This window comes from Harpia harpyja, chromosome 16 (assembly GCF_026419915.1).
Source record: "Harpia harpyja isolate bHarHar1 chromosome 16, bHarHar1 primary haplotype, whole genome shotgun sequence".
Classification (NCBI taxonomy): Eukaryota; Metazoa; Chordata; class Aves; order Accipitriformes; family Accipitridae; genus Harpia; species Harpia harpyja.
The window spans coordinates 21,057,687-21,083,514 of NC_068955.1; the positions used below are offsets into that span (position 1 = coordinate 21,057,687).

The 25,828-nt window shown below is 36.1% G+C and overlaps 1 protein-coding gene across 9 annotated transcripts in view; it reads left to right on the forward strand.

Moving 5' to 3' along the window:
• ZNF143 (zinc finger protein 143) overlaps positions 1 to 25,828 on the forward strand; it is a 48,408-nt gene that overhangs the window by 17,085 nt on the left and 5,495 nt on the right. For 4 of the 9 annotated variants that reach the window (XM_052811805.1, XM_052811810.1, XM_052811808.1 and 1 more), the window contains exons 7-16: positions 3,689 to 3,763; positions 8,150 to 8,269; positions 9,296 to 9,371; positions 11,728 to 11,853; positions 14,870 to 15,049; positions 16,171 to 16,398; positions 17,663 to 17,811; positions 19,510 to 19,671; positions 20,501 to 20,647; positions 23,827 to 24,573. In XM_052811805.1, the coding sequence (XP_052667765.1) occupies positions 3,689 to 3,763; positions 8,150 to 8,269; positions 9,296 to 9,371; positions 11,728 to 11,853; positions 14,870 to 15,049; positions 16,171 to 16,398; positions 17,663 to 17,811; positions 19,510 to 19,671; positions 20,501 to 20,647; positions 23,827 to 23,910 (1,347 nt within the window). In that variant the 3' untranslated portion in view covers positions 23,911 to 24,573. Of the gene's footprint in view, positions 1 to 3,688; positions 3,764 to 8,149; positions 8,270 to 9,295; positions 9,372 to 11,727; positions 11,854 to 14,869; positions 15,050 to 16,170; positions 16,399 to 17,662; positions 17,812 to 19,509; positions 19,672 to 20,500; positions 20,648 to 23,826; positions 24,574 to 25,266 lie in introns of those variants that run through there. The other 5 variants (XR_008238812.1, XR_008238814.1, XM_052811806.1 and 2 more) reach the window with 5 other exon arrangements.

The following is a 25,828-nucleotide window of genomic DNA, read 5'->3' on the forward strand; positions in this document are numbered from 1 at the left end:
TAATTTTCTCTAAAATATAGTATTGGAAAGGAGCCCTTGAGAGGACACTGTTTGGAAAGAAGGGCAAAGTGAAATTATTCTTACTCAGGCACTACTGCTGGATTTTTATTTTTTTATTTTTTTCCTGCATTGGGAAGAGTAGGGCCTGCTGTACTGGGCAAGGACAATGCGTGGTATGAAGTGTAAAATAGACAATTAGGCAATTATTGAGTTTGGAAAACACTTCTTTGATCCATACTTTCAATAGTAAAATGTAGTATGATGCTCAAGATTCATGTTGTCCACTTTACTGGACTTTTGTAAAGCATGATGTAAGTGTAATAATGGGCAGTGCACCTTCCATGACTTTATGGTTTAGCAGTGTCACAGCTGCTGGATGATTACCATCAGCGCTTGTACTGCTCTGGAAAAAGAGTAGAATAAATTTTAAAATCTGTCCTCTAGTGTCACCGAGTTGTCAAATTTTGGGAGAAGGCCAGTTAGGATAATTAAATGGCTTATAAGCTATTCTTTCCATTATGCTTCTGTCTATTACAATTGAGAGATCCTAGGAGAGCCAGTCAGATTGTGTTGTGTTTGGCTATGCCTTAACATTTCATAAAATAAAAGGTCATTCAAGGTTAGTTGAGCTGTAGTGACAAGCTTTTACACATTCCCTAGATACTATTTAATTTAGGTTTAAATCAATCATAACTTTGTCCTTCTTAACAGGGAGCTATATTAATCATAATTTAAGTTTCTGTTTTGCAAAGGTGAGGAAGAAACAGAAGAAATGCAAATATAAATAAATTTGCATTTTTGTCCTATTTATCTCAACATGTATTTTTTTAATTCTGTAATGTGAATTTGTTTTCTGTAGAGTACTTGTGTGTGTCTAGGAAAAATTCTATTTATTTTCTTCAAGCTTTCATCTCAGAACCTTATTCTGAAAGGTACTGCTAGAACCTCTCAGGGAAAGTCAGTAGAAGTGAGTTTCCAAGTCTTGCACCTGTTTTACGTACCAAATAATAGCTCAATCGTCACAACCCTGTCTTTCTCTTAAAAGGAGAAATGGGGTTTTGTGATTCTACTCCATGTCCGTGTACGCTTCATAGTGAGGCAATGTATGCTTTTCATAGCAGCTGGTATAGGAACATTGAAAAAGGTACAGGAAGGGGCAACAATGATGACATGAAATACACGAGGTAAGTATATGATAGAATTTTATAAAATTTTAAGTGGCACAAAGAAGAGTAGTGACTTGTCATTGTCTTTACCAGTGTAAGAACTGGGAAACAGCAGATGAAACTCTCAGGTGACAGGTTCTAGAAAAGCAAGGGAAAAATACTATTTCCAACAGCACAAAGTTAAGCCATGGCACTGCTTCCAGGGTGTTGTGGATGCTAATATGTCCCTGGATTCGAAGAGTAATTAGGTAAATTCATAGAAGAAAAATGTATCCAGGGCTGTTAGATAGGAACATGTGACTTCTAGTTCAGGAAGTTCCTAAGCCACAAATTGCTTGGAGGATGGAGAATATTTCTGGGAATGTATCACTATGTGCTTGGCCTGTTCCTTTTGTTTTCTCTAGCATCTGTTACTGGCTGCTGTTGGAAACAAAATGGTACACTAGATTGACCTTTAGATTGATTCAGTATAGGTGTTCTTATTTTCTTAATTGAAGGCAGACTAAAGATTTATTTATAATCTGAGACAGTCTTTTAGGAGGAACTCAAAGATCTTCCTTGGAATCCTTCCAGAATTCTCCCAATACTGCAAAAAAGAGGTTTAAAATTGGGTGTCTTGCTTTTTTTGTTAACTTTGAAGGTTTTCTCTTCAAAACTTAACAGGGCAAAGAAAATTTTAAAGGTGGATTTGGAGAGTGGTGGTGGTTCTCTGTTCCCCTGTCCTACATAACAGGCAGAAATAGCAAAGATCAGTAGCCTGCCCAAGATCATTGTAGAAACTCTGTAAGAGAGTTCATACAAAGAGATCCAAGAAGACTACAGAGAAGCTCACTGGAAGTGGTGGAACATGTACATTTTTCATTGTCCCTTGCTTCTGCTTTAGGCATAGTACTACTTTACCATATCTTGCAGAGTACATGCAAAGACTTAACTGGAGTCCTCTTAATTTTGAGCTAAGTCAATGCCACCTTCCTCCCAAAGCAACCAAGGAAAAAAGACGACATTGCTCTCAGTGAACATAAAGTCAGAAGATACGTAATGGAATTGTGAAGAGGTTACAACACATACTTTTTCTTCCATAAGCTGTTTTCCTGCAACATCCCAGCTGCTGGAAAAGTACAGTTCCTGGGATTTGTGTATGTCTACACATACGCATGCACATTCTGTTTGGATCATTTGTTTCCAGTGGCACTGATGAACTTGAATTTCATGTCAGTAGTTCCTTTCTTAACCAACAACAGGAGGTTCAGGATGAAGTGGTTCAAGTCTCCTTTCTGTGCAGGTTCTCTCCCCTCCCTTCAAAAATTCTGCAGGAGAAGGTCCCAAAATGGCTATTGTTTCCTTCAAAAATAACCACCTGAGAATTACCTGCTTGCAGACTCTCTTTGCAGTCTCTCTGTAATGTAAACTTGCATCTGCTTAGGCACTTTTCGCTGTTTTAGCTCAAAGTTGCCAAAAGTATATTGCTCACAATCATCTAATTTAGAAAGATAGTACAGTCTGAAAACCTCTTATGGGATAAGTTCATCTTTAGTCTCCAAGCAAAATGTTGGTAGCTGATGCTTTGAGCAAGATAGTTCACACAACCATTAACATTCTCAGGAGCCTGCTATGACCTCCTAGTGAAAGGCCCTAAGCATACCAGCTGAGACAGGATTCCTGCCAAACTATTTTGGAGAAGAAAAAAATCACTTAGGCTAGATTTAGGTGCAGCAATCTCAGCCTTGAGTGTAATGGATGCAGAGAGTATTGTGAATGCCTGTGCTCAATACAGAGGCAATTAAGGAATTGGAAACTACGTAAACTATACTTTAAGTTAGTTTTTTCTGCAGTGACTAATAAGATGTTGTTCTTTGAGTTGATGTATGTGAGAGTTTGTTTTTTTTTTTAACTGGGCAATTATTTTTATTTAAATAAAATTTTCAAATTAACATCTAATACTCTTTCAGATATTTTTATAAGCTCCTTGGAAAGCAGCAATACCTTTCTCCTCCTGTAGACTGTTTTTAAAAATAAACCTGTGGAGCAATACACAAGTCTTTGCTTAGCTGTTGTAGTTTGACTATTTCAAATTGAGATGTAACACATTGTCTTAGGTATTTTGATTCTAAAGGAGTCCTGCTGTTCAAAACAAGTAAATTCTGCTTAACAGGGAGTGATACATCCCTATTATAAAAGAAGTCAACATTTTCTTTTTTTTTTCCTGTCAGAACTCAGTATTGTTAAATTTATTAATTTATTTTAATACTTTTGCCAGTCTGTTAATTTAACATACTTGGTTCTTGCAGTCTTTCCTACCTTGTTTTAATACAACTTTGAGATACTCACTTTACCTATTCTATAATGCAGGTGCTACGGGTGGTGAGTTTCATGTAAGCTAGTGTACTATAGGATAACCATGTTTCAAGAGGGAGCTAGAGAGCTATGAAATAATAAGCCCTCAGGAACTGTCTGTAACTTGTTTTTCAGATGAATAAAAAATAACCTGTAAATGTTTTTCCCATTTCAATTTCATTTTTCAGGTGTCTATTGATGGAAATGACAGTGTTAGTGGCACAGGAATGATAGGTGAAAATGAACAAGATAAAAAAATGCAGGTATGTAGCCCAATACAAAATAATTTCTATTTCTCCTGTTTTCTCTGCCCAGGAACATGCATGCTAGGTAGTCCTGTGTAGCCAAGAACTAGGGTCTGCTAGATCTCAAACCTATACAGATAGGTCATATTTCTCACTTTGTACAAGATCATTTCACAGGGTTTAAAAAAGATCTTCTAATACTTACTGTTTTCTGGGTTTTTTCTGTTAAAAGGTAATTAAAAATTATGTTTGATTTCTAAGATTCTTTCAAGCTGACCTGAGTTTTTCATCAGTAAGGGTGCAAGTATTTCAGAAGTTCTTTTCCAGAGAATGAACTAACTTCTTATAGTCCTTAAAGCAGAAGGAATGCTGACTCAATTAATGAATTATTTTCTTCTCAAGAGAGACAATTCCAGGCATATGTCTGGAACTGTTCTCTCTTTGGTGACTTATTTGGATTCCACTTGCCCTGTTAGAGTCCCTGACTTTTATTGTGGGTTTTGTAAGTAATCAGTAGATAAGAGCATTGCTCCTAGTGAATGCTTAAAAAAGCAGAAAAATACTTCCATTTCTTTTTCTGTATTCATGTTGTTAGTATGTAGAAATAGGAAAACCTTTTCAATGTGAAAATATTAACCTAAAAGATCAAAGGGTAATGGAAAATACAGCTGCAACCTATTAAGTTTCAAACTTAATCTGTAAAATTATGTAAGGAGAATGGTATTTGTCCTTGTAACATATTTTATTAAAGGAAAAGACAAACCAAAACGTATTCTGGGCTTCAAAGAATTTTCACCACCAACTAACATAATAATAAAACCTCAATACCCTCACATGTTCAAAGGACAAAATTAAAAATGGAAAAGCCATTGCATTGAGAAAGGTTTGGTCAGAGAAGCCCTGTTTTTCCTTTGTGTTTAATTTACGAGATAATGAACTAGCCAAGGAGGAAAAATATCTTCCAAGGTAAAATACAGTATCTATGAAAGGAAGAATTATAGGCTCACCTCTGACATTTACCTCAAAATTGTCTATTATTAATTTTTTTAAAAGCCAGGTTCCACAATGTTTAGTCACAGACACTCCACTGTTGCCTGTGTGGCATGACCGTGAAAGGAGAGAATAACTAATACATGCATTATTTATGGCATTGGAATATATTTCATAAAATGAAATCAAGAAATTTAGAGGGTTTGCACACTTGTAGATTGGAATAGGGATACAACTCCAATAAAAAGCAAAATTCAAGGACGAGTAAGATAAGATCTTGGTTGTTTACCTGGAAGTAAGAGCGTATTAAGCAAAATGACCTATAAGCTGTATCCAGTTACATGTTGATTTCAGCCTCAGCCCCAAACCAAAGTGAATCTGGAGGTTTTATTTTATACATGTGTGGCAGCATATATGCCATGTGGAAATGTGCCAGTCTTATGGAGCATTATATGTTCCAAACAAAAAAAGATCTGATATTTCAAAAGGTATTGAGGCTTAGTCTCAAATTCTGACCCCGATAAGGTGACTGCAGTTGACCAACTGAAGGGTCCCAAAGCTATCAATTATGTATGAAAATCTTAAAGTTTATATCTTGATTTAAGTAGATACCTACTTGTGACTCATTCTGAAATAATGTTTTACTTGGGATAAAATAGTCTCATATTTAGATATAATATTAAATAAGTGTGTATTTATAAACTTCTTAAGCCCACAGGTAACACAAGAACAGAACAGATGTCATGCTGCTAAGTAGTCATTCAAACTTGCATGTGGTTAGGTTTTTCACCAAAGAAAAAAGCAGAAAACCTTTTTGTGATTGCTACATGTGAAAATAAAAGACTACGTGTGCCCAGATGGATATCACACACTATTCTGTTTCAAACCTGCCATACTCATCTGTTCATAGTAAAAGCAGAATCATATGACTGAAATTTGTACATATACAATATAAAAATCTTATCTGAGATCTTTGTTACCTTTTTTGTTTTCCTGTGTTACCTGTCTGAACTCAGGATGCATTTGTGATTTCTTTTAAAATTAGTTGTTTTTTAATTTATTTTGTCTATTTAAAAGTATTTTGAAGTACACAATTCCTCTCAACAAGTTTTGCATTATTATAAAGGTGCTTTATTTGTGATGTTCTTCTGATTTTGTGCCTCCTAACATCTGAATTTTTTAGTTTCTTTAGAGTATATTGTCTTCTAAGAACAGTAATTTTAATACTGTATCTGTCCTTGTTGAAAGATAATACTAACTGAATTCTTTATAATCCTCAAGTCATACTAATGAATGTATTGTGAAGAAATACATACTTCTGCACTGCACACAGTTGAACAAACAAATGCTAGTGATGTTCAACTGATTTTTTCCTAAGTGTTCTGTTTGTTTTATTCCCCCCCCTGCCCCTTTTGTATCAATCTTAATATTGGTAAAATTATGTCTGGTTATTTCCTTACAGATATTAGCACATTGATTATAGAACTGTTTTAATTTTCTTTTAAACTTTGGCATACTTCAGCTTTATAGCAAATCTTAGCAACTATATACATATTTTTATATGCTGAAACAACAAAGAAATAACTAGCAGGTTTACTGATAGAAAAAACAAATCAATGCTTAAGTGCAGGTGCTCAACCAAGCGTTGTCTTCATGATCCTTAATGTATTAAAGTGACTTCTGTGATTCATGGTATCATAGGTTAAACAACAGTATTAGTAATGGGTTTCTTGATTCATGAGGTTGTTTTTCTTCATGGTTCCAGAGAAGCTTTTCTGAAGTGGTGGAGTTGTACATTTCAGTTGATTAAAAATTTCATATTCAATTTTGCATCTTTAGTCTTAAGAACAGTCTGAAGGTAACGGGGGCATCCTCCCTGAAGAATCTGTAGCAAAGTTTTTCTCAATCAAATTTCTGATCTATATGAATGAGGAATTAGAGGTCTATGTGCAGTTGCAGGGCTACAGTCTCGTTGGGATGAGGGGCATGTGGTGGGATAGTTCAGATGACTGGAGTGCTGTGATGGATGGATACAGGCTCTTTAATAAGGCCAGGCACGGAAGGAGAGGAGGGGCAGCTGCCCTTCATGTGAGAACAGCAGGACCGCGCAGGACTCTGCTGTGGGATGGGTGATGAGCCAGTCAAGAGCCAAAGGGTCAGAATTAGCTGGCAGACCAGTGTGGGTGGTGGTGTGGTAGCTGTCTGCTACAGAGTGCCTGATCAGGAAGAAGGTGAGGTCTTCTTCAGACAACTGGAAGAAGCCTCATGTTCACAGGCCCAGGTCCTCGTGGGGAATTTTAACCACCTTGATATCTGCTGGAAGAGCATCATAACAGGGCACATGAAATCCAGGAGGTTTCTGGAGTTCAGGTATGGCAAATGGCAACCTAAAGCAGGTTATTGAGCAGCTGGCAAGGCGAGACACTTTGCTGGACTTCATACTTACCAGGAAGAATTAGTTGGGAATGTGGAGGCTGGTGGTAGCCTTCAGGAGTCTCCCTTGTTAGAGATACTCAGAACCCATCTCGTACTGCTGTGAGCAACCTGCTGCAGCTGATCCTGCTTTGAGCAGTGGGTGTTGGACTAGAGGCTCTCCAGAGGTGCCTGCCCACCTCATCCATTCTGTGAAGTGTTCTTTTGACAATTCAGAATAGAATTGGATCCATAAGAAAAGGGGGGTGGTTTAAAAGAAGGATAGACCTTTTAAAATAGTCTTGATTACTTTGCATATGGTTGTATCAAAATGTTTACATTTGGGCTTCTCCCTCTTTCTTCAGTCTGTATGAATGTTTCTTGCATATTAGTGTATGAAGAAGCCTTTAAAAGGGGTTTAAGTTGCATCGCAAAGCTATTCTGTATATTTTCCTGTTGTGTCACGTCAGAAAGGAGAGTAGAACTTAGCTCAAATTGCTCCAATTAGTTTGATCAAAACACATGCATCACTGACAAAGTACAAAATGCTTTCCTTCATTTTCAAAAAGTGCTCATTATAAATGCATTTAATTATTGTTTGGCCTTTGCATGAACTTATCTTTGAAGGTGGTCTGATTTATGGCTAATCTCCCTTAGGAATGGATCCAGCGCCTTAGATGTAATCTAAACCTCTTCTGTCTGCTAATTTGGTCATTTTACCACTGGGTTTATATTTCAAATTATTTTGTCTTTGTTGTTATTTGGCTAATTAATGCATACATTTAAATTTGCTAGTTACAAGTAAATATGTTTTCCTTTCATCAGAACTTATGCTTTTTAGTTATTTAGTTTATTTATTGAGGACTAAGAAATACATGGCATAGCAAAGAGAGACAAAAGAAACCTGTTACAATCAGCTCTGGCTTGGTGGCAAAACAAAGTGTGTGACTTTTCTGATCCATTGTGGTTTTTTTTTTTAATTTTTTTTTTTTTTAACTTAAGATTGTCTTGCAAGGACATGGAACAAGAGTGACTGCAAAATCTCAGCAGAGTGGAGAGAAAGCCTTTCGCTGTGATTATGATGGCTGTGGAAAACTGTACACAACAGCTCACCATCTTAAGGTGATGAGATGTAAAATGAGCATTGTTACTTCGCAGGCATGATTTTTTTTGTCAGATTATGTGGTTAAAAGTAACAAATTAACAGAGAGCCAGTTGCAGTGGTGCTGTTTTGTCAAATGTTTATTGGGTTGATTTTAGAATAATTGGTTGTCCCAGGTGCTCAGCTGATTTTGCTTAGTGTTTTGGACATATGCGGGTGTGGGATCATGTTGGGCTTCTATATTGCCAGCATGTAAGAAATCTCTTGTTGAGATAGTTTCTACCAGCAGTGTCACAGAAATACTGAAATCCAGTGTTCACTTTATCTACTTTACATGTATGTGTGATCATGCAAAAATTCCAATTTTTGAAAGATTTTACCATCATAATACAAAGTCTACCTCTTAAAAAAAATCCAACATTCAAAGTGAAAAGCTGGATCATCTTTTCTTTACAGGTGGCAACTCCTTAATTGTCTTCCTTTTTTAAATTAAGTAAAGGAATTACTGAAACAGTAAGGGTGTAGAGCTGTTCACATTGCAGCTTAGGCTGTGATGATCACTTGCCGATGAGGTAAACTTGCAGTGCTGCCGTGTCTCTGACAAAACGCTCTGGAGTCAGTGAGTAATTGATTCTATGGATCATGTGTTAAGATGGTGTCCTTGCTGTAGAGGTTTCATGCAATATAAGAGGATCATTAGAAGCACTTGGCGGAGTATAAAAAATCAGATAGTGGGCTCTGAGGCATGTTTACATACTGTCTTTAATGTAGTTGCATGATGGCAACTCTGTGTGTATTTACAGAAATGGTTTTTGCAAAACAGCCTGAAAGGATCGGGTTAGACCTTGGAAAGAGACATCTTTAGTTTTAGGGAAAACATTGTTACCATATTTCATTATTTTTTTTAACACCAATTTAAAAAGAAGACACTTGAATGTGAATCTTAGGAAGAGAATTAAAACGTTGTCGTAGAGAATGAACTGTTTCTGTGTTGAAGTAATCAGATACAACATTTCATTAAGTCAGTGTATTGGATGTCTTAACAGGTGCATGAAAGGTCACACACAGGAGACAGACCATATCAGTGTGAACATCCTGGATGTGGCAAAGCCTTTGCGACAGGTAATCTTTTGTAGACCAGCTCCTCCTGCTTGTTAGTGTTTGTATAAAGTAAGTTTTTAATATTGCCTTTTTTAAACTGCTAAGTAAATAACTTGGGAGAACTGCAAAAAAAAAAGTCATCATTTCAGCTAGCGTAGCATATAGAAAGGACAGAGGATTTAGTTACTGAAGGAGGAATGAGGTGAAACACTTGACACTTTCCCTTACTCTTCACCTGTCATGCTACAGTCAGATTTTATGTTGAAAAAATAGGCCTTTCTTAACATGAAACTAATAGTATAAGTTAAATGAGGTGATAATAAAAAGCCAAACCTGTTGGCTAGAGGTAAATACCTGATCTTCTGTTCCAAATTTGAAAGGAACTTTGATGGAAGATGGTGTTTTAAGTGTTCTTTATTGAATTTGTATCAAAGAGTGACATTTCTCATGAAGTGACATTGCTCTATGTTTTGTACAGAATACTCTGTTCATAAATTATGCTCTCCCTGAGATTGAATTTGATCATGCAAAATGCAGTTATGAAGAATGAAACATGGAAGAAAGTGAAAGAGCAAAACTTGTTTCAGATTTTATTCTTTTACTTTGAATGTAAATTAGTATGATGCTTAGAAAAGTTAGGCTTTATTTTTTTTTTTAAACCTATAGTCTTTTTAAAGTAACTTCATCTGATCTAATGCATTTAATACTGTTTCTTTGAATAGAAACAAGCAAAAGAAATGCTGATGAGAAAGGTCAAAAGGGAAACAACCACACTTAAAGGGTTGCACCTAAGTTTAATTGCATAGAGTTTATGAAGGGATTTCAAAACTACAGAATGAAATAGGCTCTTCCGTTGCAACAGACTGATGTATGGCTATAAACAGCTGTTTGTCTATTAATACCATATTTTTGGTCAGAGCCATTGTACCACTGTAGTTCAGCAATCCTTGATAAAGTTCATTCTAAGTACTGAGTGCTCTCTGTTTAAATATTATGAACTCTCCTGGGTTGGATCATGAAATTATTTCAGATGTCAGCTTGGTAGACATGCTTTGTGTTTTTAAAAACATCAAGAATAGGAATTTCAGTTGTTTTGGGGAGAGCACGCTGTGAAACTAAAGCAGGTGCCATCTTCTTACAGACTGTTACTTTATTTTGTACAAATACATACATCATTTGTGGACACAAGTAAAATTCAAATTCATTTTCTAAAATGGCTGTTTCAGGGTTCTGTAGTCATGATCTTTTCAGGGAAGTGCAGAAAGGAAAATCTTGGTAAAATGCTCTTTGCAAAATAATTTACAGAGGGCCTGATCCAAAGCTCGCTTTAGACTGGTAGTTTTTGATGATGATTGAGTTCCTAATGATACTGAAAAGCCAATCAAAGAAACTCTCTAAGACTCATTTTGGAGTTTTAGAAAGCAGGCATTCTTTATTGCAGCGCTGGATGCATGGGGGATAGTTCCACCTAGATTGCATACCACAGCTTTAGCACAAACAGGTTATATAGAATAACTAATTACATATTAATCAGGTTAGTATACATATACTTAAAAATGATTGACTGATAATCATAGTACTGCCTACATCCGATCATGCGCAATGAAGGATCCATTTGAGTCGAAGGGCTGCTTTTACGACCACCGACCCATTTGAAGTTCTTGTCGGCTGTCCTTGAAGTCTTTATTCTTGTCCTTGTTCTTTGATCTTGAAGCTTAATGCAGTTTCAATCACATGTGGTCAGTTTCAACATTGTTCTCATCTAGTGTACAGGAACATCTAGTCATAAGAGCAAAGAGCTGCAAAACTTATGAGTAACTACCTCTACTAGTTAATTGCTTGGCTATACTTTTGTCTATTGTTTCAATCATAGTGTTAGGATAAGATTTCTAATAATTATTTACCAAATCTCACTTTTACAGTCACCTAGCAGCAAACCAGTTTCCACGGCTGGTACAAAATATTAAAACCATCAAAATATTTAGACATACCATACAGAATGTGTGGAAATATGCTATCACTAAAAGTAATCTTAAAGGGAATGAGTGTCCATGACTGCTATCAGTTGGCACTTATATATGTGATAATGTTAATAATATGGTTTAAAATAATTAGAGTTTAGAGCCTCGATAGCAGTAGAGCTTTTACTGCTGGCTTCATTAATGGTACTGAATGAAGGACGAAAGAATTTCTAAACTGTATCTAGAGTTCTGCTGCTCTGTATGATAGAATGAAGAGCTTGTGAAGAGTGAAAGAGCAAATTTTACTGATCAGGGAGCTTCCTGATTGGAATGGCAAGTGCAGCTTTTGATGGTGATGGTTTATGAGTATCCTAATTTTGTGTTTATACTATTATAATATCCTTTCTGATCTTCAGGGTATGGGTTAAAAAGTCATGTCCGAACACACACTGGTGAAAAGCCTTATCGGTGCACAGAAGAAAATTGCACCAAATCTTTCAAGACTTCAGGAGACCTGCAGAAACATATTCGAACCCACACAGGTACTACTATCACCCTTTTTTTTTTAATTAATTCACTTAGGTAGATTTTTTTCTTCTCTTTGATCATTCTGTGACTTTACTTATGAAATCAGCCTGTGTATATTCTCTTTCTGAAGCCCAGTGAGTTCAACAGCATTTCAGCATGGTAAGCATTTACTGCAAATTCAGCATGCTTTTCTTGGAAAAAGTGCTTAAGCATTCACACTGCTATTGCAAATGCACTAATTTCTAGCAATGCATCACTTACCTTGTCACCAAGTCACTTGGTGTCTTTACAGTTTCATTTGCATCTGTAACAGAAGGAACTTTTCCTCAGTAATATGGCTCACCTTTTAGAAATGGCATCAGTGTTCTTAAGTTTTGGTGCTTTAAGATAACCTGCACGCCAGCTTCACGAAGGTTGATAGTTCAAGCTTGTTATCCTGATTTCCCTTCTCTCCTTGCGGCAGAAAAATGAACAAAAGTATAGAAAATCAACTACTATTAAAACTTCCAAATGCATAAAAGATAAAATCTTATGTTTTGTCTAAAAAAAGATTCATTTGAAAGCCAAAACACAAATAAATTCTAGACAGCATACACTACACTCTGCAAAACTCTATGGGTGCACACACATGTAAACAAGTTTGTCCAGTGTCTCCTTTGCTCCTGAGATCTCCAAAAAAAAGGAAAAAAACCCTCAAATGTCAGGATAAGAACCTATCACTTACTAACCTACTAATACTATTCCATTAAGTATATTTACTTGCCTGCTAGAACACCGACAAGTTTTTCCACTGAACTTTCTGAATCTTAAGACAGTAAAAAAGAACAAAAGAAATAGGTTTTTCTCAGATTAAAAAGAACAAGGGGGGATAATAAAAGCAAGCAATAAAAATTATAAAAACTCAGGATTACATTGAGATAATTCTGCTTTCCTAGACTTCTGTATTCAAAGACAGTCTGTTGAGATTAGTGCTATCTTGATGTTAAATTGGTCATCAGGATGAAGACATGGAAGTGTCATCTGTTCTCAGTTCCAGAAGACGCTGTTTGACATTCTGTAGTAAATCAAGTACTGACTATGAACTTGAAAGATTTCTGTAGTATGGACTACAACTTGATTAGCTGTAGACTGTTTTCTTCTTTATGGCCATAGAAGTTGTATGGTAATTTAATTGCTTTGATCTAATTTAGCAGTTGAGACAAAAGACTTGAGTCAGCCCTATGTAACCATTTACCCATTTGAACAATATTAATAATACAATCATAGACTCCCATCAGTACAGGGACCAGAGTTCAGGGGTGTCTTTTTTTTAGATTTATTAGTAGTTGCAGGAAGCCAAAGAATAAGAAAATTGCACCAAGTCCTTTGTGCAGATGGACGGAGTAGTGTATGCTCGTACCCTATGCAAGCTGCAACAGTGCACCCGATGGAGGCAAGTCTGGGCTCTGCCCACTCTCTCCCATGGCTCTGAAACCTTTTCACTCCTTTATCATGTAGAGCAGGGTTAGTGCTTTCTTAATTTTCTGTGTGTTTTAGGCAAAAGTGATTTTCCCCTCTCTTTCAGTGGCAGGCCAGTCTCACTTTCTGTTGCCATCAAATGCTTGCCTCGGGTTCCTCCGTGATTTCCCTAGACACACTGTTCTGGTATCAGAAGAGCTGGTGTGGATGGTTCCTCATAGCTGCTCTAGGGCAGAGCTTGAAGGCTTCTGACTTGCTTTGCATTTCTAGTGCTAGAAATCTCAGTCACCTGGAAACAGGTCGCTTTTCTAACAAGTACATTAGAAACTTAAAAGGCTGGCTTCCCCAACCGGTCGGATGACATTCTTGCGGGCATTCTTTAAGAGCAATCTGTTTTGGTTTCTAATGTAGGGTCTGTTGTTGGGCAGGGTTGACTCTGCAACCCTGCTCCTTTCAGGCATGATTTGAGGTCCTGTGCTGAAGCAAGAATTAGGGGAGCCATGGTAACACAACACTGAGGCGTGTACACTTAATGCACACACACTGCCTTGGCAGGAAGCTGAAAAACCTTCCCGAAACAGCTGCCCTAAGGAGTGAATTACAGTTTCCGCTGCCAAGGAGCTAACTGCTTTGGAGTTTCGTGGTATTAATGTCTCTATCAGGACTTTGTTTTTTATTTCTGTCTCTAAGTACTTAATGTCACATCTGTAGTGGTCATCTGCCCTCTCTGGCTCTCAGATTATTCTCTTTGGTAAGCCGTACAGTGGGTGAAATGTGCTTAGCTCTAGGAAGCCTGAAGTTACAACGGGACAGCATGTCAGGTGGCTCGCAGTTCTCCAGAGTTAACCCCCTTTGCTCTCCCCCTCTGTGTGCTTTGATAGATCTGAAAGGTCAGGAGTATTGGGGTATTTGACAGGGCTTGGCCTTATCTAGTGTGCATGGTGAAATGTTTTGGTGCAATGATGTAAGTTACTGTGCTTAAATTTATATTATGTTAATAGAATTATTTTAAAAAGAACCTGTATTTGTGATTGCTTTGGTTTGGGGGTTTGAAACTTGAGTTTCAGGACTGTCTGTCTTTAAGAAGTTGGTTCTTCTTGTGTAAGGTTAAATGCTTTCTATAATGAGTGTTACTAATCCATTTGTATCTTGGTTATATGCTAAATCATGAAAGTATTTTTTTCATTTTATGAATTACAATTGACAAATGTACAAATGGTATGATACACTTGTCTTGGATAATGTATGTAGGAATTCAGGGAGGTGTTAAATACATGTTAGAATATGGACAATGTGGAAGCTAATCCAAGCAACTGAGTCCATTTATACATCGTAAAGTACTAACCTAAATGCTTCATAATTTAGCTTACAGATTGTATGATTTTCCTGAATTTTGCTAGTTTTGGTTAAATAGTAGAACACTCCAGAGTGGCATGTTCATGGTATTTCTGACTGAGGGTCTCAAAGAGAGAATTAGGTAGCTTTAGATTCCTACATTCAGTCTAAGTGTAACTTAGGATTTTTGTTCTTTTATAACTTTTGCATGTGTACCTTTTCTTTTATTTTTTTCAGGTGAAAGGCCTTTTAAATGTCCATTTGAAGGATGTGGCAGGTCATTCACAACATCTAATATTAGAAAGGTTCACATCAGGACACATACAGGCGAAAGGCCTTATTACTGTACAGAGCCAGGATGTGGGAGAGCTTTTGCCAGTGCAACTAATTATAAGAATCATGTGAGAATACACACAGGTATTATGAATGATGTTTTGTATTTTGAAGTGGAATCTGCTTGGGAGAGGCTGTGTCATTTTCCTTGTGAACGCTGTTTTGGTGCATTGTAATTGGGTATAGTCATGTTTATATGACCTGGCTTGGTACTTCTGTTTGGGCCTTGTCTCACCTCAGCTGAGGATAGTTAAGCAGTTAGGTTTCCTGCCTTGCTGTCAAGGCAGAATAATTTTGGTCTGAATACAAAGTTCTTTAAAACGAATGCAAAACAGTGGATATTGGGCTAAATCCTCAATTCGGTTCTGGGGCTTGCCTCTGTTGTGAGCTGTTTCTTAAATAAATAACAGTAAAGCACAAGTCTGAGCTTGACTTTGGCTGTTTTGAGTCACCCTTTCATCCCAGCTGTATTTTCTTTGCTGCTGGAGCGGTGGTCAAAACCTTCTTTTTATAGACAGGAGGTGAAAATACTTAGCCCGACTTGATTATCAGGGTTAGTCAGCAGAAATAATCGGCACAAATTTGAAGGTTCTGAAATGTAAAAGCCAGTGATAGCTGTATCATCTTGGTAGTAGCCTTATGTATTTTATAGAAGCACAGACAACTTTCATAGAAGTATGTTCTGTTTCTCAGATTATCTTTTTAGTTTATAATGTAATTTAGACATGTGTTTCATTAATTTTTAAATGAAAGGTGTTTTTTATATGAAACCTTACTTGTTTAAACATATGCTTCCTTTAGATTTCTTCAGAACTTAAAGACTCAAAAGTCAGTGAAATTGTACTGGTGTGTCAACATACCTGATCATTGAGGAAAAGTATGGGGCTTCCAGTAACAAAAGAACAAAATTCTCAATATGATGCCAAACTGACATCGCACCTTTCAGGCTGTATCATTCTGTCTTCATCAGAAGGATGTTTTAGATGGAATGATCGGAAGAAAAAAGGGCCCAACTTTTACTGGCAGTAGTTTTTAAAAAAAGACAGTGAGAAGCTGCAATGATAAACCTTGTGAGCTTGAGCTTCACTGTTGTTTTTTAAATTGAAGTATAGTTGGTAATGAAGGTGTGTCATTAAATATAATTTGTTGTCAATTTTTTCTGTGCATCCTGGATAAAGTCCTGTCGCTTTTGGTTTTCCATACAGGGGAGAAACCCTACGTCTGTACAGTTCCTGGTTGTGATAAACGTTTTACAGAGTATTCCAGTTTATACAAACATCATGTTGTACATACTCATTCCAAACCATATAACTGTAATCACTGTGGGAAAACATACAAGCAGATTTCTACACTTGCTATGCACAAGCGGACAGCACACAATGACACAGAGCCCATTGAAGAAGAACAAGAGGCTTTTTTTGAGCCACCTCCAGGTTAGAGTTTCAGTCTTTGAATCTCTTCTTGTTAAAAAAATTGGCTGGATAATATTTTGCTGGTTTTTTATAACCAAGGAAATGAAAGCATAGATAAAATTCTGAAGTACTTAATAAAGTTATTTAACTTGTTTGTAGGACTTTTCAGTGTGGTAGGCAACTTGTAAACAGAAACTGAGAGAGTAATTGACCAGATCATAAACTCATTTATAGCCGTCCTGGGGATAAGAGAGAAATTTGAGTTGCAGTCCCAGCAAACCTCCTGTAAACATGAATGTAGGAAGGGACCTGAGAGAATCTGAAATGTTTATGTTTGCAACCTACTGGACTTTTCTTAGGGATTTTGCTAAGAGTATGTATAACACCATGGTTGGTGACAGTCTTTTGAGCAGGAATAAGGGCACTGCCTTGAGGAAAGGAAGATCTGTCTTTGCAGCACCCTAATACTGTGCTGGTTTTGCTGCCATTAATAGCAGTTTTTGTAAACTGTTCTAGCGGCAAAGATGAAAATAAGTTCATGTGCTGCAGTTCTCCTTAGAATAAGCTTTTCATGGTATCATGAGGATTGAATCCTATGACTATAAAAGATCAGACTGAAGGAAGTATTGTGGTAGGACAAATACCACTTGTCAAATTGTGATTTTTAGATGTGACTGAAGATAGGAGAAACACACGCAAACTGTTTTGGTCAGAAAAGCTGTTTTATTACATGTATGTGGAAAACTGTGCTGAATACCTTAAACACATTTGCTATAGTCTTAATTCTTTCTTTTAAGGGAATGATAAGATTCATTTGCTGAGGTTAAACATTTATTAAGATAAAGAACTTGCCTAAATCTTCACACAAAGGCATCACTGTATTCTTCTGTATGTTTGTTAATTAATAACTCTTTTAAAAATCTGCTGGTTGTGTTTGCATGGAGCCTCTTGTATGGAGAGGTTAACATTTAATGAATGAATTAGAATTGTTTGTCACCATTTTAATATTTGCTTATAACCTAAATGTATATTTTCTTTATGTGTAGTAGTTATGTGCGTTAAAACTCATTGCTAAAACATTATATCCCGTGTTCCCAAAACAACAGACTTTCTGCCTTGCTTTTTGTATCTTTCCTTCTTTTATTTTTCTCATCTTTCTACTAAAATTTTTCCACTGAAGTGTTTAAAACCTTCAAACCAGGATGGCACTCAATCCTTGTCATTTGTTTTTCTGGCAGCATTTAGCGTATATAAACTATCTCTTTGCCTTCTTTGTATCAAATAGGTCAAGGTGAAGATGTTCTCAAAGGCTCCCAGATAACCTATGTGACAGGTGTAGAGGGAGAAGATGTAATTTCTGCACAGGTTGCTACAGTTACGCAGTCAGGATTAGGTCAACAAGTAGCACTAATATCCCAGGATGGAACCCAACATGTAAGTAAGAGCTGACAAAAATATATTGAAAACTGAGGCAGGTGTTTGCAGATACTCCATGTGCTGTCTAAAATCAGTTAGGATTCCTGATAAATATGTACATGGATTTCTTAAGGAAAGAAACTTCCTTGGAGCTGGGTCAGGATATGTTCAGGGCTGGGCCTCGTGTGGAATATCTAAATTAAACCACGTACTCTGACATCTGAAAACTGTATTAATACAAAGCTAGATTTTTTGCCTATCCTTGTTATCTTTGTCACTCTTAAAGTAGGCATGGGCTATTTTAACAATCGTTAGGTATACAGCGTAGTTTCAGAGGTTTCTCAGAACTTCCTGATTATTAATATCTGATGGTCATCTTCACTGTTGTCTTGTCTGCACACACTTTGGGGAGGTGGGAAGTCTTTCTAGTCCAGGTGTCTGCTTTACAAGCTGTTTGGAAGTGTGCAGTTCTTACGATTAAACAAGAGCATAAGGAATGCTTTGATACTGCCTCCACTTGAAAATTCCTGCGGATATATTTTTTTAAGGATTCCCGTGGATATATTTTTGAAGGATTTCATAAGAAATTTCATTGGGAGGGCATTTCAACACAACTCTTTTGTTTAGCTATGGCAATATATCGAAAGCATGTGGGGAAAACTTTATATCTCAGCTGGAAAGGTAGCTGAAATGCCAATAGCATATGAAAGATATTTTCTAAATTCAAATTGGAAATGAAATATTAAAGGGGCCTGTTACATTGCCAGCCCTGAACATTGCAGCAATACTAAGTAACTGGCATTTTTACCCTCTAAAATGAAGGCCTGCAGAAGCCTTGACATGGAATTCCTGCATTTATTTAAATTATCCTTCAGCTTGACTTTAGTTCTGGGATGTTTTATTACCTTGTAAATCAGACATCAAATCATGTATCTGATGCCCTAATGCATTTATACCGGAGACATTGTAATTTATGTCATTAAATTTTTATGAACTGTTTATTCATGGTTTAAATTCTAAGCCCTCACAGGCCTCTTTAGTATTTCCATTAAGATCAAAGTATGTCAGGTGGTACTACCTTGAATCACATTGTCCATTGTGTAAGATACATGCATAGATAATCTCTCATGCAGTTATTTGGAATATGAACTGATTAACATGGAGTTGTAGACTCTGGGGGCAAGTATGCATCCTTTTTCTTATTACTGAGAGCCATGATTTTATTTCTGTAAACAGGTATGTGTGTCTGAAAGGTCATGGAATATTAGATCCCAATCAGTAAGATGAATGTGATGAGGGCTCTTTGTCCAAGACTGGGACTTGGCCAAAGAGTGACGGTGATTCTCAAGGAATGCATGAGCATGCTGGTCAGGAAGTGGAATAACGGCTACTAGATCTTTTGGCCAGTATGTTACTTGTGATCATGAGGCTTAAAATATTTTTTCCCTGCTATTAAGAACAAGTTGCCTTTTTGTTCTGGATTGCTACACATTTTGTTTCAAATGAAATTGAACTAGCAGGAGTATTCTGCTGAACCAACTAGCAGGAATTTGTTTGATACATGCTGTTATACTTCAAATGCTTATCATTGTGGGGTTTTTTTTTTTTTCAAATCTTACTTAAAAACATATGTTATGTTGCCAAAACCTAAGACTCAGGTATGACTTGAGCAGCAATCAAACCTTTTTTTACTTCAGGAATTATTTTGTGTTTCAGGTCAACATATCCCAGGCAGATATGCAGGCCATTGGCAATACTATCACTATGGTAACACAAGATGGCACCACCATCACAGTCCCTGCCCATGACGCTGTCATCTCTTCTGCAGGAACACATTCTGTAGCGATGGTTACTGCAGAAGGCACCGAAGGACAGCAGGTAAGATATTATCCTGCATACATATGTAATGTTCCTTTATAAGATGATATAAAATAGGCACCTAAGCCATCACAGTTCTGTCATTCACATTGATTTATCTAAGTAAAGCGTTTTTCAGGACCTGGCCATAGCATTTCCCTCATAAGAGTATGATATGTTCTACTCCAATGCTATACATCAACATATGGCAGGATGTTTTAAAAACAATCAGGCACCAAGAAAAAATTCTGAGGTACCAGTCTGGTAATTCATGTAGGTGTATGTAAAGTAAGACCTAGAAATGCTAAGCGTTTTCCCCAAAGTCACATAGCAAATGAGTGGCAAAGTTAAGAAGAATCCAGTATGAACTGTAACTTTATCACTTAATATTATGGGACTGTAATTTATTTGGCAGATAGGAAACATTTGTGTAAGTATGTATTAGTGGTTTTGTTTTTAATATATGAATACAATAGCCAACTTTTTTAGTAGAAATATAGTGATACAATTTTTAATCTTTAAGTTAAAATGCATTCCACTGTTCATTTTCATGTGGCGCATTTTTAGAAGATATTTATTAATCACTGTGCTCTGTATGTATAAATAATCACAGGCTTACAGGCACATTTATTGAAATTCTGTGCAGTTCTGAGGATATTTATATTTTGAGAGCTAATAGATAACTTTGGGAACAGAGTGGTGGCAACCTTTCTTAAAAAATGTATCTTTTGCACAATAAAATTATGCTCATGCATAATCACAGCTTTGAATTTAACTTTGAAGGTAACTGTTGTATGAGGTCAGTAACAGATCTGTCATCCAGTTTATTCTCTTCCTTTGGTCTTGGAAGGTTGCTATTGTGGCTCAAGACTTAGCAGCATTTCATAGTGCCTCATCAGAAATGGGACATCAGCAACATGGGCACCATTTAGTGACTACAGAAACTAGACCCGTTACATTGTTGGCTACATCCAATGGAACACAAATTGCAGTACAGGTAAGATGGTGATCAATGTTTTTTGGAGTGTTTCTTACTCCTAGAGCTAGAAGCTCCTGGTCATGTAACAACACAATTCAAATAAGCTTGGCTTCCCTGAAAAAAGAGTCCATAACCATATGATCTCATATTTTAAATAATATATAGGGTCAGGAAGAGGAATAATAAGCACCTGATTTTCCAAATCTACTTGTAGAACTTCCAAAAAAGGGGGAGGTTAGGGGAGTGCCAAACTTCAGGTCAACTGAATCGTTCATGGAGTGACAGGTTTTCAGTGGAAAAGTGCTTTCACTCACCCTTCAGCATTACATATAGAGCTGATACATATAAAGCCAAACTCTCAAGGGTAAATTGCTATGAACTTATACAGATAAAATTACTGAATTTATGTTATTGAAACCTTGAAATGCTAATAGCAAAAAAGTGTAAACAGTTATATAGAAAGGTTAATAATCAGAAATCTTTGGAAATAGTAACCTTCTGTTTACATGTCAAACCAGCACAGTACAAGCAGCACTCTCTATAAATAGTTCCTCACATTGTCCAAACACTGTAATGAAAGAGTAATTTCTAGGGGTGAAAGAGTTTAATTTAAATTGGGCTAATTTAAAAGAAAGTGGAAACCAAGCACAAATTAAGCTTTTTTCTAGAAAGTAACCAAAACCAAAACCTAGACAAGTATTTTCGTGAATAGTTTATTCAGAGGGAAGCTTGGCTTGACTGGAGGGTTGAACTAAACTTCTAGCACAAATGATGCCCAATATGCTACCTTACTCAAACTTTAGATTAATTATGTGTATATTTTATTTTTGTTACATATGATACGATGGTAGGTTAATAGAAGCTTTTGGAAATTCTAAATCTGGAAGATTTACTATTTTAAAAACTCAACACTTTAAATGATATTGCAGTCAAAGGTCAAAGAAATGACTGAAGGATCTTAGGGAAATTGCCGCTCCAATGACAGAAGCCAATTTTAAACTCAAAGTAAAATAAAAGGATTTGAATTAGTTTAAATTTGGGGTTGCATAGTAGTATCAGTCCTGCAAAGTGCCTAATACTTTTGGTCCACCTCATAGCCCTTTTGATTCTGTGCTTAACTATATGCATAAATAAGTCCAGTGGGAATGTAATGAAGCTACCTTTGTATTCAAATTTACTGTGGAATTGGGACTCAACACTTGATGGGTTTGATCCTGTTGTTGTCTGGGTATCACCACAGACACACATTTTGTTCTAGAGAATGTGGATAATGACAGGAACCATATATCCTGAAACAATATACAATTAGGAGGAGGATAATTTTTGTGGATGTGGTACACCCTATGAATTTCAAAGGGAGTTGAGTATATGCAACTGTCTTGAGTATAGTTTGCATGATGGGCCTTAGCTCTGACAAACACCATTATAAAAGAACATCAATGTGGCTATGCAGAGAGGAGATGCTCAAAAGAGTTTCTAAACAAATCAGTATTAAGCAGTGTAGGTTAATATGTGTTCTTCGAAGGTTCTTGGAAATAGCTTCAAACAGAAAAAGAAATGCAGAAAATGCACTCAAAAATTTCATTTCTGGGGGTAAAACATACTTTGCATGTGGAATTTCGTCAAACTCTTCACATTTGCTGAAACTAATACGAGATCAAAAACTTTGAGCATTTGAGTCTCAGATTAATGCTGCAGTCTACATGTATGCACGGTACTCTTGTAAGAGCTCAGATTGAAAGGAATTGTGTTAATATCTTCAGGCAGAAATGAGGGATTGTTTTTTTCCCCTTTGTTATAGGGAAAATAGCAAGTCAGATGCTGATAGAAGAGCAATGAAAGTCGAGATGCTCTTAATTCTGAACTCCTGTCTTTTAAGCTAACTTGGCAGTAATCAAAACTGCCTGTAAGAGAAAGCATATCAGAAGGCAGTTGTTTGCATGAGGGGAATTAAGAAAAGTAACCTGCACCCTCAGCAGTGTGTCCTTTGAATGAAAGGAAAACATAGGCACTCTCTGCACATGTCCCTCTTTTGTTACTAGCAGTGAAACTTTTGCTGAAGGATCTTTATATTAATTAAACTAAAAATATTCAATACAAATAAGAGAGAGAGAATTCAAAATTAAAATATTATTGATTATTCCTGAGTTCTTGATTGTTTCTCTTTTGTACTTTGGTACTAATAAATGAATCCATTTGGTTTCTAAATACTGATAAAGCCAATAGCCTGATAGCCAGATTGAATTCCTAAGGAGGTGGTAACAGAGCTGGTCTTGATTTGAGTGGCTCCAGAATGTGATATTCAGTGACTGTAAAAACAAGTTACAAGCGATATTTAGAACTGTCCCATTAGGTCTATCCATCTGTCAGATAATCTGGTTTTACTTTTCACACTCTCATGCATCCTTCTCCTGAGCCAATAGGTAATGGCCAGTGTTACATTTTTGTTAGGTTGAGGTTGCCTTCAGTGTTCTTCACTGGGCATACATGCATGGTGTACATATTATAAAACTCCATGGATTCTTTCTGTAAATTGTGTCCAGTTGTCTTTATTCAGGGTTGGTTGATGTTGCTTCTGACAGTGCCAGATACATTGATGGCCTTGTAGTTGCAACTACAAGATAATTTCCTCTCTAAACTACTGTAGAATCAAACAGTGTCATCATGACTACTTTTTTATACAGTCAGGATTCTGCAATAAGTGTACAGTTTTTATATATATATTAATGTCATATGGTGTTCCAAAGAGCTAACTTCCTGCAAGAGACTTAAGAAAAATGAAGATATTTGTTTGCTTTACCAGTGTTAAAATGTAATTCAGCAGCCACCATGACTTTTGAAAGCCTTATCTTTTATCTTGGCTTTGTTATATCTGCCAAGTTGAAATATCATCTACTTTTTGTGTCATGAAATGTGTTTACTGTGCAGCAGTTCTTTGAAGAAAATTTATTCGGTAGATACATAGAAACTCCGTTTTGTTTGCTATTGGAGGCTATCTTAATTGTCATGCTGATTAGATAGGTGCTAGTATATATTACCCAGAAGAGGTGTGACAATACTGATCACACTTATTTGCACTAAAGTATTGATCCATATCTAGATTTTTGGTTTCATCTTTTAATTTTTTTTTTGTTTTACACATTTATATCCATATGTAACATTTTGGATTTATTTATGTTTAAATGCATTTGTTTCAGCTTGGAGAACAACAGTCTCTGGAAGAAGCCATTAGAATAGCCTCCAGAATACAACAGGGTGAAACACCAGGGATTGATGATTAACTGCTAAAACTGCTACCAGAACAATAGAGTGAAAGGTATTTTATTTTCAATCAACAAAGGTCCATGCCAGCAGCAACCCATAAAAACTTTGAAGTTCCCCGCTCATTGATACTGTGTACACGTTTTATGCAAGAGCGAAGAACATTTTCTAAGTTTTGTGTACATAACCCTTGGAATGGACTGACATCATCTACTTCCAACCATTGTATATTCAGGAATATGGAATTAGGATTATATAGTAAATTTCCTTGTTATCCTTTCATCAGATTTCAGACTGGTCTACAAGCAAGTGGAAAATTAAATAGAAGTATTGGAATTAATTTTTAATGTCATGTACAAATAATGAAGGCATTACTGAAGATTTCAAATGTTTAAAATACTATTAAAAATCATCATTTTGGGAACCCTTACAAATAATAAAGACAACAAAGCCTTTTAAATTGCATTCCATAAATGGAAAAATCTTGGATTTTGAGCCTACTGCAAATCTTCGTGTTTTGATTTGTTTCACACAGATTTGAATACTCTTTAGATTATCCACCCCATCTCATTCATTGTAAATATAGACTGTTAATGCTGGAAGTGCTAATTATATTATCTTTAAATTGGATTATGTACAAAGGAGAAACTTTGGTTGTTCAATATTAAAGGAAGTAAATCTAATGATTTTGTTTCTTTACATATTTTACTTAAGATGTTACTCTCAAATTATTATGCAATAAAATATAGCAAGATTGTATTGTCTAGATAGGATGATATTGTCGTGTGACGTACTGTTTTACTTTTTAATGAGACTGAAGTTCAAATTATTTATTTACGGCCTTGTATAAATTTTTCCAAAGTTTATTTATCATAAACTTGAATTTTTGACATAATTTTGATCATAATCCACTATAGTGTATTAAGTAATTAGTGTTAATAGTTATTTTAAACATTCTAAAACACTACAAGAATGATTAAAATAGTAATTAGTCAACCGACTTTGACTAAAAAGTAAACTACCTGTTTTCAAGAGGAATATTTTCAAATGGTGCATTTGCGGCATAAGTACAAGTACCAATAGTCTATTTTCAACAGTTCTGAGTGCCTGCTGCTACCATTCAGTACCTAGAATATGCTGATAATCAGTGCTTTTGAAAATCAGGACACAAGTTACTAGAAAAAAGGGATTAAGCTCCTGTCCACCTATCATTCTGTAAAGGAAAAAAATCTGTTGTAGATATGTCTAACACATACAGTAAAAGGTAACTTTGAAATTTTTTATATGAAAAAGTGTCTTTACTCTTGTCTTGTTAGTAAGCTTGTTAAGCAAGTTAAAATTTTTTGGCTTCATGTAAGATTCAGTGCTTATTTTAGATGAGTGTCAAGAGCACTTCTGAAACTGAAGCCTCACCTTTTACCTTCTCAAGGGAAGGAAGGATTAAACATCTTCTGGATGACGTGTTAATCAAGTAATCATTTTGTAAGTATTGTGAGGTACACATTTTACATAAAAAATAAAGTCTGTAACTACGTACCTTGAGGTATTTGACCTCAAAAAGGCCAAGTTTGAATAGAATGAAGCTAATTTATTGTGAATTACTGTATCAGTGTGGGTTGCAGCCTTTTATGTTTTTCATACAGATGGCCAACTGAAAAGTGCAGTGAAAGAATACAGTACTGTGGGATGGATGTGGACAAAGCAAAGGCTATTCTCTGGATCCATTACAAAGTAATAACTTGGAAACACTGAGGTTGTCTGTAACTTTTGTATAGGATTGAGGCTGCTTGCTCACTTAGGTGCCAGTTTTCCTCAAGTGTTGTAATTCTTGATATCCCATGGAGATAAATGTACTATGCAAGGAGGATTAATTGCCTGTCAACTAGATCAGTTTCTTAGTACTTACCACTTTTTAGAAATTAAAGATGTATCATTTGA